This window comes from Montipora capricornis, chromosome 6, assembly GCF_036669925.1.
Source record: "Montipora capricornis isolate CH-2021 chromosome 6, ASM3666992v2, whole genome shotgun sequence".
Classification (NCBI taxonomy): domain Eukaryota; kingdom Metazoa; phylum Cnidaria; class Anthozoa; order Scleractinia; family Acroporidae; genus Montipora; species Montipora capricornis.
The window spans coordinates 59,336,919-59,350,732 of record NC_090888.1 but is presented as its reverse complement, the minus strand read 5'-3'; the positions used below and the strand labels follow the sequence as shown (position 1 = coordinate 59,350,732).

Below are 13,814 nucleotides of genomic sequence, written 5' to 3'. Positions count from 1 at the left end.
CACGTACTCAAATTGCTTATAAGTTGCTTCCATTAGTCCCTGTTGGCTTGGCCGGGCTGCAAATTGAATTAGCTTCAAAATCTATAAACTTGTTACTTTTCCATGGAGTTTTCATGTATTGATCAGTGATAACCTAACAATACAATTGTATAACGCCAGATTATAAGGAACCCCTTGGGAGTGAAAGTTAAATTGCTTCAAATATTATAACCACAAAAAGATGTCAGTCTGGCTTCTAATGGAATCTACAGGAATAAACATGGGCACTGTTGCTGTGTTGGTTGAGCACAGGGCTGTCATGCAGGAGCCCGTGAGTTTGACTCCAGCTGGACCACCATTCAGGATCTTTAAAATAACCAAGAACAAAGTGCTGCCTTTGTAATTACATCTACAAATGGTTACATATTCTAGGCTTCTCAGATAACGACGATAAACAGTCTCGCAACCCTTAAATGTTCATAACCCTATGGGACATAAAGGAACCCACACACTATTTGCAAAGAGTGGGGCATGGAGTTCCTGGTGTTGTGGTCTGTCCTCTGTGGTACATCATGGTTGCACGAGAGCATTTCAATGACTTACAACTTCTACAATGTAAGCTCCTTTTGAGTAAATGAACTATGATTATGACTGTAATAATCATGCCTAAAGCTTTAACACAAGCTTGCAGCTAATTGCCAGTGACTGGCTCTAAAAGATTGAGATCTTTTAGTAGGTCAGTTCAGGGACTTACCTTTTTTGGGCAAAGCGAGCTTGAGTTGTTTGCCACTGCGCTTTGGCCTTCCAGGTGAGTAGTCTGTTGATTCAAAACAGACCATGTTAACAGTTGAATTCACAGTAAAAAGGGTTGTAGACTGACCACAGTGTGTCAATCAAAGAACCTTCATTAATTTTATGTGTCAAATTGAATAATTTATGGGATGGAGGTCAGAGTAGGAATTGAATCCATGTGCAAATTTTAATTGGTCCAACAACTACATTAAAGTAAAGTTTAAAAGGCATTCTCTGGTAAAAATTATTAAAAATATGAGCTTTTGTTTGCCAGTCTACTGTCTTCAACGGATAAACATAACTGATAACATGAAATGAATCGTTAAAACATTTAAATAATTATATAGTGATACACATAAATTGAAAATATGTGAAAAAAATTATTAACGTTGCAAAACATGCATGGACTTTTGATCGTGTAATTGACTTTGATAACTCTACAATAATTATTAAGGACAATGAAAGGAAATAACCGCATTAGAAAGACACTTAAGTCATGGCATACAGCCAAAACTGTTGAGGTGGACAACAATTCATGCCCACTCCCAAGACAATACAACATTCTTTTAAACCAACATTAATCTTAGCACTTTTAGCATTCCTTCAAACAATTAAATTTTGAACCTTTAGTGCATTGTTTTGTATTCTTGATATGTTCTTTCTTCCAGGTGCTGAATGATATTTTTGTTTCACCAAAGTAATTCCATGGACAAGATGAGCAAGGGATTTTGTAAACAACATTGTATTGAGCATGTTTAGGAGATCGAAACTTGGTGGCAGGGAATTCCTGTTGGAGAGTTTTAATTGGTTTGTTGGTGACTTGAATGTCATGACTCTTAAGAACTTGTGTGAGTGGCTCAGTAAGGGAACCCACATATTTCCTTCACCATCCAACATGAATCCAATAACCAGTTGTCATTCCTTGACACCCTCATCTCACTCGATTCTGGGAAGCTCAATGTTGATGTGTATCAGAAACATACAGTCACATACAGACAGATATCTCGATTTCGACTCTCACCACCACAAAAAACATGAAATCAGCGTTGCTGCGACACTTCTACACCGAGCTTAAACCTCCCCAACTCTGAGTCTGGTAAAGCCCGTGAAACTGCTCGACTTAGCACCACACTACAGTTCAATGGTTATCCGCCAAAAATCACTGCTGATATTATGAGAAGGAAATCTTCAACACCGACAACACTAACACCTGAGGGATAGACCCATTTCGATATATTAAAATTCAGTCTGCAACAAAAGGTACCATCTTGAGGCTCTGGGGAATAAATATAAGGATTTGTATGAGTTTATTCCCCAGAGCCTCGAGGTGATTTAATATATCAAAAGTGGGCTATTTGTCAATATGTTTTCAAATGGGCTGACCGAATCATCAGAACTTTGCAATCCTTCCCTACATTAAAGGCATTACTGAGCCACTCATGCGAATTCTTATGAGTTACAACATTCAAGTCAACAACAAACCAATTAAAACTGTCCAACAGGAATTCCCTGCCCCCAACTTTCAATCTCCCAAAGACGCTCAATGCAATGTTGTTTACAAAATCCCTTGCTCATCTTGTCCGTGGAATTACATTGGTGAAACAAAAAGATCATTCAGCACCTGGAAGAAAGAACAAATCAGGAATACAAAACAATCCGCTAAAGGTTCAAATGTTGGAAAACACGCATGGACTTTTGATCATGTAATTGACTTTTCTTTGATTATTGACAAAGAAAATAACCGCATTAGAAAGACACTTGAGTCATGGCATACGGTCAAACCTGTTGAGCCGGACAACAATTCATGCGCACTCCCTAGACAGTACAACATTCTTTAAAAATACATAAATCTTAGCACTTTTAGCATTCATCCAAACATTCTATCACATATTTTTAATTTATGCATATAAGTCTCTCAAATTATTTAACCCTTTGATACCCAAACCGGCCGAAACTGGACATACTTACTCTGTCTAACGCCACACGATTTTACTCGTCAATGGGGAACCCCCAGGAGTCAATGGGTTAAATGTTTTAACGGTTCATTAATGTTATCAGTTATGTTTATCAATTGAAGACAGTAGACTGGAAAGCTCATATTTTTAATACTTTTTACTAGATAACGAGTATTTAACTTTACTATGATTAATCCTGGAAATGGATCCTCGATATTTTCACTACATTAAAAGTAATAAAATATAAGCAACATCTGCTCGAAAGTGTGCCATTGTAAAATCTGCATCCTTTAAAAGAGACCCCTCTGATATTTGACTCAATGATTTTCACTCACCAAATGATTGTTTTCAATGACTAACTTGTAACTCAAGTTCTTTGTAAAGAATAATTGCATTTATATACAAGAATGTAGTGTCATGCAGAAATTGGTGACAGGGACTGATTTCCAAATTAAGAAAAACTCTAGATCAGGTAAATGTAGGAATTAAGTATAACATAATTTATGTACTGACTTAAAAAGTCTACTTAATAATTTATGTACATTGGACAAGAGCTAATAGAGAAGGAGTAGCTAATTTCTTACAAATACCAGATCCAGAACTGTGAAAACCACCAGTTAATTCTATGCATACTGCTATGCACTTTGAGTTCTTGTAAGTGGCGCTATTTCATCATGGAAATAAACTGTAAATTGAGCCAAGTAGGTTATCTTACAAAATTTCAATAACCTGCACTGCTACATGTAAAGATTTATAATTATTTTTCATATTTCAACCATTTACGTCATACTAAAATGTTCTACATTATGATCAGTGGTTGTAATAATAATACCAACAGCAAATGAAAAGTGTTAGCTAATTCTTTCAAACTTCCGACAACATGAAGTCGTCTTAACTTAATCCTCAATTTCGCTTTGGAAACGCGGCATTTGAAAGTATTCTTTTACGCTGTTAGGCCCATTTTTGATACAGTCAAGTCATCTCCTTACCTTCAAATTTTATTGAAAGCTCTGATTATCAGTACCAACAAAATATACAAGTTTGTAAACATATCTTACCTGAGTCTGATTCAATGGCTGACTTTTGTGAAATGGAATAAAAAAGAAAAGAACATCAACTGAAGTTAACGGTCTACAAAGCTTATTAAGTGCCCCTGTGATCAAGATAATCACTTCCTTTTTTCCTTCAGATTTTGAAAGTGTGTTTGCTTAACATCTGACTGGCAAAGTTTTGAGCTTTGATTTTTATCCAAGGCCCGTTTACTTTGATTGTAAGTTTTGAACTCCACGGTCTACCATTCCTTACATTCAAAACTGACCGAGTGGACCTCAGAGGGTTGGATCTAGGAAAAAGTGACATCAAAGGTTCACTGGCTTAAAATTTCAGCGTGTAAATGAAACTTATTATATATGCAAAAGGTGAGTTTAAAAGTCTGAAAGCCCAAAACTCCTGTGCTCCACAACACACGCATTGCATTCTTAAACTAATGAGCCTTTGACGTCATTTTGTCCTCAATCCAGCCCTCTCAAGATCTTTAAGTTAGTATGGCGGACCATTAAATAGGAAAAATCCAGTTAAAATAAACATGTGTTTTCTTTAAATCAAGACCAAAATCTTTTGGTCGCTTAGTGTTAAGTTAACCTAGTTTTGAAATCCAAAGAAAAATAAGAACTGATTTTTTGATCACAGGGGCACCTTAAATTAAAGAAGTGTGATACATAAAAACAAATAGGGCAAGTTTCACCCAACTTGTCTGACTCGTAATGCTGTTGGAAGGGAACATTCTAATGTTAACCCATTGACTCCTAAACTGCTCCGCTAAACATCAAAAGTGACTTACAGTACCGCTCAAAAGTAAGTTACCAGTCTTGTCTCGTTTCCCTAGAGACGAGACTCTCGTCTCAGGCACCCAACCTCCATTAAGGGATGGAGTTGTTAATTTCTGGTCGCCTGTTTTAATTAATCAGCTGATATGAGCAGGTTAAGTATTGGTTGTTTGGGTTACAATGTGTGTGTATGCAGTCAGCTGACATTACCTTTTGAGCCTACTTTAAATACTACTCAAAAGTCAAGAATTTGCATACAGTGTACATAAAGCAATTATAAATACAAAGTTTTCATACATGTACATGTATATAATTATTTTAAATAAACTTACTTTCCCTTTATTCTTTCTCTTTCTAAACCTTGTGTTTGTCTGGCATGAATCAACAGCATTTTCAGAGTCAGCAGGCTTTGCATCTGAGCGGGCTAGTAATAAACGAGGCCCATTTCCATGTGGTTTACCATATGTTCGCACCTTGGACCTTTCACTATCGACCGAATAAAACCGGTCTGGTGAAAGTGTTTTCCGAGGTGTTGCAGCTTGAGAGGGGAATACATTGTTCTCACAGTTTGGGCACTTTTTGCCCTGCAAAAACTTTTTCAGGCACTTTGCACAATGGTCCTCAAATAGGTCGTCATAGTTGTCCTGTGATATGTCTTTTGTTATTGATGAATGTGGTGAGTCCAGCTGTGAAGCAATCCTTGTTTTGGCTTGGATATCAGAGTCACTTGAATTGGCTCCTACATTTTCATCTTTATGCTTGTCTTCATCGGGTCTTATAATAGGAGTGCTCTTTCCTTTAAAAATGGAATCTGAAACTGAACGGTTCTGTTTATACTCCTCCGCAAGGTTACTTTTAGGTTGTGTTTTATCAACAGCTTGAAAATGTCTTTGTTGTTCATTGGTGGACACAGTTCCATTGCGTTTGGTATCAGGAACTACATTGAAAACAAAATAAGTCGGTTAAAACATGTGATGAGTGACAATGGTATTATCATGCCAACACTTTAAGAAAGAACTAAGAAGTTCAAAAGCTTACATTTATGATTACTTGATACTGTGCCTAAATTACCTTATCATTCTGACTGTAATTTTTCAAAAATTGTCAGGAAGTAACATGTTTGAGGTGTCAATCTTTAGGGATTTGTGACTGTTGTGTCACCCTCCATACATTCATTTACATTGTTAGGTTGTAATATCAATGCTTATAGTATTGATGAGGTATTACTTGAAAGGAATTGTCATTAAAAGGAATCTCCTCTTGATCTGCAATGACAGCTTTCTTTACTTTATCAGTGTTTTCAAAACCAGCCATTAGCCGTTGCATCCAACAGCAACTTTCACATTTGCAACACCTAATTCCCTTGGATAAAATAGACCTTTCTCAAAAGAGCCAAGTGTCCACAAAAGGGTTTAAGGGTAAATAAACATGAAAGTTTCATCGAGAATTTCAGGGCAACATCGCCTGAATCTGCTTGCAAAAGTTGATCGCATGCTTAGTAAAGATTACAGGTAGGCAGCGATTTCTAATGGAGCATATTCTATATAACATAACAAATTCTGTATTCAAACACGAGGTTAAAAAATGGCAGAAAAGTGGTCTAGACAGCTTGGTTCAGCTCAGATGTGGTAGCAGCTTGCAGAGCCAAAAACTAAAAGAAAAAGGTTTGAATAATTAAAAACTAATAAAAGATTTCAGTTTCTACTTTCAAAAGTTGTGAAAACAGGGTTTGCGTGATCTGAGATTATTATTGAGATGTCCCTCCTACTATATCCTTGTGTTGACTCTTATCGTTAATGGAGGGGACACAGTTTTTGACTGGAAAACCCCATTCACTACTCAGCTACCTCAGGACTCCTCCGGTTGACGGGTAAAATTTGTGAAGTCTCACTCCCAGGAGACAATGGGTTAAACAGTCCTTGAAACAAACCTCTGATTCTTTATTATTTGAAGAGAAAATGAGTAAGACAAATTCGTAACAGTCTTCTGAATGTCACAATATTCTAGACTTACTCAGTTCTCTTCAAAAAACTAAGTTGTTTGATACACACCTTGGCATGATAACATCATCTCTTTCTGTGACTGTGACACTTCCGTCTGTCGCCAGCCTGGAGCAGAGGCATGTTTCCAGCGTCTTGATGGAGAAATGAATGATCCTTCTGCTTGCCTTAACAGACGGTATCCAATTTCACTTTTTCGAGTAATACGATCTGTGTCATTTCTGTGTTGTCCAGGAGTTATTCCTGCCTGGCTGTATTTGCTGTGAACCGAACACTGTTTAATTTCAAAAGAGGAGTTAAACCATGTACTCCCTTTCTTTACTTCAACATTGGATGAAACAGTCTTTTTTGGAATCTTGTAGGAGGAATCATGTGCTTTAAAATCCTGAAAGGCAAGTGTGGGATTTGTGAAAACAAACTGGGCAGTGTTTCAATATATTATACTTGTGGGGATTCCCTGAAAGAACTACAATGTAACACCTATTCCTGAAACATTGTTTGGCTAAAATAATACCCTTGCCTGTCCAAGCTTTAAGTCAATAACAAAGGCATTGACAACTGGGACATACAGATCTGCAAGAATAGGTACATGTATGTTAATTTCGTACTTGAACATGCAGACAAAATTCAATGCAAATGAGGGGTTTATGAAGACAAACTGGGTAGTGTATATAAAAATAATTACACGGATTCCCTGAGCAAATATTATATTGTTTCTGAAATAAATCTTCTATCTAATCAAGTAAAGGTCAAACCAAGCAATGGCAACTCCTTTGAGGAAAACTTTTCTAAAATTTTTATTTCCCTTACATGTACACACAACCCCACATGACATCTCAACGGATTACAGTAATTAATCTGTCTGCGTCTATGACAAATCTTCACATTTTCCTAATTGAAAACTTATATTAAAATATCATGGCCTTTTACTTTGCAGTAAAGTTGCCTTTTTCCAATAATTAATATTAACGCAAGTAATCACCCTAGGTCGTCCCCCTCTTTTTCACCATTAATTTTACTGTCCTTCGACCGACCCATATTTCAGAGTTCTTTTTTTTAATAAACAAGATTCGAGGAAAGTACAGTGTAATGACTTAGTATTTTTAAATCAGGAGAGGCTTTCTGTCCACACGGGAGGAAATATGTTAACACCAACTCTCTACACATTTCTGCCTCCTCCCACTTGACTCTTTCTGCAGCTGGAAACTGTCTTTTTTTGTTTTTGCTTTGTCTTGGGTCGAAAGGGGATGGGGGGCGGGGGCGGGGAGATTTGTAGATTGGTTATGATATTCTTTTTGTTTGTTTGGTTTTACTTCTCATTACCAACTGGATTATAGATTTTTTATTGGACAGATCCCAGCAGATTAAGTTTGCATCAGAGTGTTTCTCTGAATGGGACCCTGCGCTTGTTGGTGTACCACATGGTACCAAACTAGGCCTGTGGTTGTTTGCCCTCATGATTAATGACCTCGATACAAATGCACAGCAATGGAAATATGTGGATGACATCACAGTGTCAGAGGTAGTAGCAAATTAAAGTGCGGGGGAAAGTCATACATGTGCAAGCAATGGCTGACAGAGTAATAGAGTGGTCTCGCGAGAATGTTCAGGGTTCAACAAAACGCCAATAAGTGCAAAGAACTCAGGATCTCCTTTGTCAAAGAGCAAAGAGTCTTTGATCCTATCATCATAGAAGGGAAGGAGATAGAGTTAGTTACTAGACTAAGTAAAAAGCTACTAGGCCTTACAATAGTGAATGATCTGACATGGAATGACCATGTAACTGAGATAACCAAGAAGGCCAGTAAGACACACCATTTTCTAGGTGGTGCCTACTATTGTTATTGCACATACCTTCTGTGCATCTCGAGATAATCGGATTTCCTATTGCTAGTGCTTATTAATACAAGGATATTTTTGCGCGGTTCAAAACTATGAGGAAAAAGCAGAACTTAGCAAGTGATCTTGGAATCCAAAAAGAAAATTGGGGGTAACTATGCATTTTTCAGAGATAATTAAAACTTTTTACAAATATTGTTGATTAATTATCTTTGAAAAATGCGTGGTTACCCCCAATTTTCTTTTTGGATTTCAATAACACTTGTTACGCTCTGCTTTTCCTACATATTCAGTAAACCACGCAAAATACCTTTGAATTAGTTGGCCCCGTCCTTAAGAGATCTAGCACCATTTTATGCATCTACGTGAGGTCTGTTACAGGTTACGCAGCACCTGTGTTTTTCAGCGGTCTTCCCCGGTACTTAAAATAAATGACGAGCTGGTAGGAGCTGGAATGAGCAATAGAGGTGGGTGTTACACCCATTTTAGAGCATCATTTCGTACTATGTAGCAAGCTTTTTGATAACATTGACGGTGATCTGAATTAAAAACTGAAAGTGCTCCTTCCACCAGTCTATGACAACTCATACTATAATCTCAGATGACAGTGCCATTTTAATAATTATGCCAGAGCTTTGTATGAACAGAACAAGTAATACTTTTATATAATTATGTGATGTTGAAATACATGTAGTCAGGGCTGTAGTTTTATCCCACTTATATACATAATACATAAAGAATTTTTAATATTATTAAATAATAATTATTAGCTCTTGACTTATTATTTAGGATTTATTAGACGTACCTTTTAAGTAGTGTAAAGTTCTGTATTTGTAATGTATTTGTAAATAATTGCATAATTCAGCCTTTGGCTGCGATGCAGTTATATATCTAGTGTGTACCTTGTAGACACTTTTCAGAGAAGGCAATCCAAGTAGGATTCGAAGACAGTATCTCCTCATTCAGAGGCAATCGCCATGACCACTAAACCACAGACAACTATGCAACAGATTGACAGGGAAATATGACTTTGTACTAAAGAATTGAGTGCGTGACCACAAATGAGTTTCTGTGCTTTCATTGCACGCAATGCAAGATCTGGTCATTGTACATATATGACTCGGTAACACATCTTACTGGGCTTAATTCTCCCGGTATTTTTAAGAAAAAGTATGACATATTTTAAAATACCATCATAGAAACTTTTAAAGCATCTGTTTACTGATTTTGATTGGAGTCAACGCCATTAACAACAGCACAGTAGTTTTAAATGTGAACAACTATGCTACAAACTCACTTAACTATATGGTTGGGTCACGGAATGTGGACTTTGGACTTTGAACTAAAGAATTGAAGTGAATATTGACCAAGATAATTATTGTAACATAAAAAATCTCTGACAGACTGCAAATGTTGAAGGAAATCGGCTAAAAATCCTTGGAACAAAATGTAGGCTACACAGAGCCTGTTGATTGTTTTTGTTTTTAAACTCCAACCAACCAACTCAAAATTACCATACACATTCCATGGTAAAAAGAGGGAAAAAAAGGGTGGCCTTACATGTACACATGTAGTATCTATGGTACCACCCAGTGTGTTCATCACCAACCAGAAGCTCTTAATAAAGAGTTCTTCAAGGTAATTTCCTTGAAAATGACCCCCTTATTAATCTCTGTCAAACTTGGCACAATAGACCTTATTGCAGATACGGTGGCCATTTTGATTTGTATTGTTTCAAATAGCTATTACGGGATGCCAAATGGGCAAATACATAATTATTAATTTGCCCCGTGAGCATCCCATAATGTCTTTCAAAACAATATAAATCAAAATGGCCACTGTATCTGCAAAAAGGTCTATACATCGTTTTCAGTCTGTCACGCAACCAAAAAATAAAATGAAATATCAGTAAGCGAAAAACTTGGAAAGTTGTAGGAGACATTTATAAATCGCCTCACCAATTCTCACGGTCTGTGCAGTACATCGTTTCTGGGTTATTTGTCGAAGCATTTCACACAACTTTATAGAGTTTCGTATGGAGCTGCCATGTTGGTGCACCATCGTTGTGCACCGATATGGTGGCCAGAAATCCCGAGGAACATCTGGAATTCACTTAGCGATGAAAGCGCTTACTTTTTGCTCATGAAATAAAAATTAATACATGTGTATGAACACATCTCCTAATGTACTTGAAATCATCAGACTGCTGAGATCCATAGGCATGGACATTTTTTTCAACCAAATAACTTAGTACAATGGTGTCACACAAGGTGACAATTTGGAAATTCAAAATGCTGTATTTTCAAAACGAAAGACGTCATGGAACTCGAAAGTTAAAAAAAGTTTTATTTCTACATGTAACGGTAGGTCATCTTCAACCTCCGAAAGATAAAAATTCAAGACATCTTGCGATTTTGATTTTACAATTTGATGAGATCATTGTGAAAATCATCTTAGTATTGATGTTGATGCACAGGACATCAAAAAAAGCAATTAAAAGATGGGGTCAATGCGCTTGTTTCTTGAAAAAAAAAACAGAAAAGCAACTCAGGAACATCAGATGATAATTCAAAAGAAATGGGCTTACAGCAGTAAAAGGAAACAACAAAATAGTACCAAAATGGGCACTGCCTCAAATCTTGTCCCAAGGAAGCAGAAATCAGCCAGAAAGTTGTTAACACACTCATCAAAATGTGCTTATTCTGCAGCTGTCATACACCTCCTGGAATGCCAACTGTTTCAAATAAGACAGTGCATACATATAGCCCTAATCACTAAATTGAAAGTTTAACCCTAATTCCTAAAATGCAGGCAGTGTCCCTAACCTTACATGAAAGCTAACCTTTCAAAATAAGTACTTAACCCAAATCACTAAGCTGAGCATTTGACCACTAAATTTATTTTGTTGGTCTTTGATTGCACCAGAGACAACAATCCACAATAATAATCTTAAAATGATTTCTCTAGTTTATTTCATACATACTCCATAAAGAGTTTTACTTAATTAAAGAAAGATGTCCAACTAAATTAAACTGGTTTTAAAAAAATATGGACTGTTTCAAAAAATTTGAACTGGTTTAAAAAAAATTAAAAAAGGGGATAAAATTACACTACAACGTCCCTATTACAAGTAAATAACACCATCAAAAAGGAAGGGGGGGGGGGGGGGGTGTCACTGTGCTCATTTGTTTGCATCAGTGTGACGGCTTCCAATGATAGTTTTTTGTGAAAGGACTGGGGCCAACAACTTCTTATCCCAGAGGAGTTATCATGATTGCGATTAATAGCTTTTGCCATCTCTCTTCAGATTGCTGGCGAGATTCGCCAGATGTCGGAATGTTATGCGCAGTAGGAGATGTGCGGTGCATAACAAGGGAATCACCTTAATTGCCATGCCAGTTAACTGAGAATAACGAAAGAAAGGTGCATAAATGGGTAGCGTCCTAATGCAATAATCCATACCCTTGGATTTCTGTTTCCATTTGAAAGACATGTCGTAGGGTGGGGTGAATCCTCTACGTTCCCACTGGTACTGCTTTCCTCAAGTAAACACACATCACTGTATAAAAACAAAGACAACATGCTCAATGTGTAATTTAATTAATCCTCTGTTCCAGTTAATGTCTTGTCACTGGACTCATATTTGACAGCGAAAATAGATATTATTAAAAATTCTAATGAACTCAAATGTCTTTCTAAATTCGAAGTTAGTAAGTCGATGACAATTTACAAAATACAGTCAACTGTCCACTAACGGACACTCTCGTACGTGGACAGCTCTACTTACAGATGCCTAAAGTTTTCAATTCCCCATTTCATTTTCCAGTCAAACTCTGTATTTACCCATAATTTCTCGTAAACGGATGCTGACACTTCTGAAAATTAAAATTGGATTTTTCTTTCGTTCACGTTCTCTCTTAAGCAGACACCCCACGTATATTAATTAAATTAATATTGACTCTTGGCGATGAAATTTTTCTTTAATTTGCAATTCAAACAAAACTATGACCTTTGAAGAGAAACAGAACAGTGGGGTCAGTTCTCCATTTGTCTCTGGGAAAGCAAGCTGTCTTTTCGTTTGACATGAACTAGAGTCCAACATGTATTCGTTGTGTCATGTTATGGGAATTACGGGAATAATTCCCGTACAGCTCCACTAACGGACGCATTTTCCAATTCTTGATATATGGTGTCCGCTCAAGAGAGAATTGACTGTATAATAGATGTGCCAAAATCCACTGCGTAATTCAACAGCTTAAATGCTATCTTTGTTATTTTTCCACTTTAAATATACTTAAAGATCTATACATGTATGATTTGGTTTTAATTTATTGACAATGCTTTTAAAACTAGTGGCCTCTACTGCACACCACAAAAAAAGAAAAGTTTTGAAGTTTAAATTCTTTCATTTATGTACGTACTCGTTTTCTGGAGAAGCACCTGGGACTAAATTATTTGTTTTCCATCCTTGGTATGGTCTCTCTTCAACTCTATCTAGGCCTAAATTACAGACAAATTAAAAACAACAGAAATTATAAGTATAAGGTCCTGATATCTCAGTTCGGAAACGTTTCGTCTTAGAAAACCCTCTTTGAAAAGAAGTAAGCATCATTTTACCTGATAACAGGCCTCCACTCATTTTCCAACCCTTTCGCGTGACATTAGTCTGGGATCAAAGCAAGAACGAGTTAGTAAAACTGCGAAGAAGGGGAGATCAGTGAAGGCTCCTGTTTAACATTTACCCGCCATTTTGAATTTGTAGCGGGATATTCAGGAAGCCTCGAGCCTCGTCATGGTGTGGTCATCCATGATCGGGCCTGCGCGAAGGAAAACAGAAAACAGCGGCGTCCATATGGAATTATGCGCAAGATGGTGATTGGATGTAAACACACACCGTTGTCACACCGTTGTTGTTCGGGCGCTGGAAAGAAAGTTAGTAAAATAACGTCGAGATGTTCTGTAAATGTTGTCAATCTTGCATGGAAATCTTTGTTGTCAGGTCCTCCATCTTCTCGGATAATAATACAGCATGGATATTACAGCTTTTGCCGGTTCCAGGTAGGCGTTTATTTGCCCAATGTACATGCATGATGGCATTTGATTTTTTCGTTAAATCTCAGCTTGAAATTCGCGAAATTACGCTAAAGAAACGTTTGCATTTTAGTAAGAAATAGTTGAACCTGTACAATACAAGATATTATTCTTTACAAGGTTACCAAACCGGGATTCTTCAGACCTAATTTACAAATCATCAAATTGTAGAGCACTAGTTACAAAGAGAAATGAACAACGAAGCAAAACAAAGGCGATCAATCAGAACTGGGACGTACTGGGGCCGGTTGCGCGAAGCCTGATAAGCGCTAACTGTTGGTTAAGAGGTATGAAAACCTATAGGTTTCCATGGTATGTAACGCTGGTTAGCG

General features: G+C 37.0%; 2 protein-coding genes across 3 annotated transcripts in view; one reads left to right on the top strand and one right to left on the bottom strand.

The window, feature by feature from the left end:
- Positions 1-13,814, bottom strand: part of LOC138052692 (sentrin-specific protease 7-like) — a 60,932-nt gene that overhangs the window by 27,402 nt on the left and 19,716 nt on the right. Inside the window, exons 1-7 of one of the 2 annotated variants that reach the window (XM_068899245.1) lie at positions 13,009-13,161; positions 12,813-12,891; positions 11,854-11,950; positions 6,604-6,937; positions 4,885-5,489; positions 3,785-3,806; positions 734-796 (exon numbers count right to left, since the gene is read on the bottom strand). The exons of the other annotated variant lie outside the window; for it this stretch is intronic. Of the exons in view, the coding sequence (XP_068755346.1) occupies positions 734-796; positions 3,785-3,806; positions 4,885-5,489; positions 6,604-6,937; positions 11,854-11,950; positions 12,813-12,891; positions 13,009-13,030 (1,222 nt within the window). The 5' untranslated portion in view covers positions 13,031-13,161. Of the gene's footprint in view, positions 1-733; positions 797-3,784; positions 3,807-4,884; positions 5,490-6,603; positions 6,938-11,853; positions 11,951-12,812; positions 12,892-13,008; positions 13,162-13,814 lie in introns of those variants that run through there. 2 annotated transcript variants of the gene reach the window in all.
- Positions 13,252-13,814, top strand: part of LOC138052691 (uncharacterized) — a 39,240-nt gene continuing 38,677 nt past the window's right edge. The window contains exon 1 of the mRNA XM_068899243.1: positions 13,252-13,449. The gene's annotated coding sequence lies outside the window, so the exon portion shown is untranslated. The remainder of the gene's footprint in view (positions 13,450-13,814) is intronic.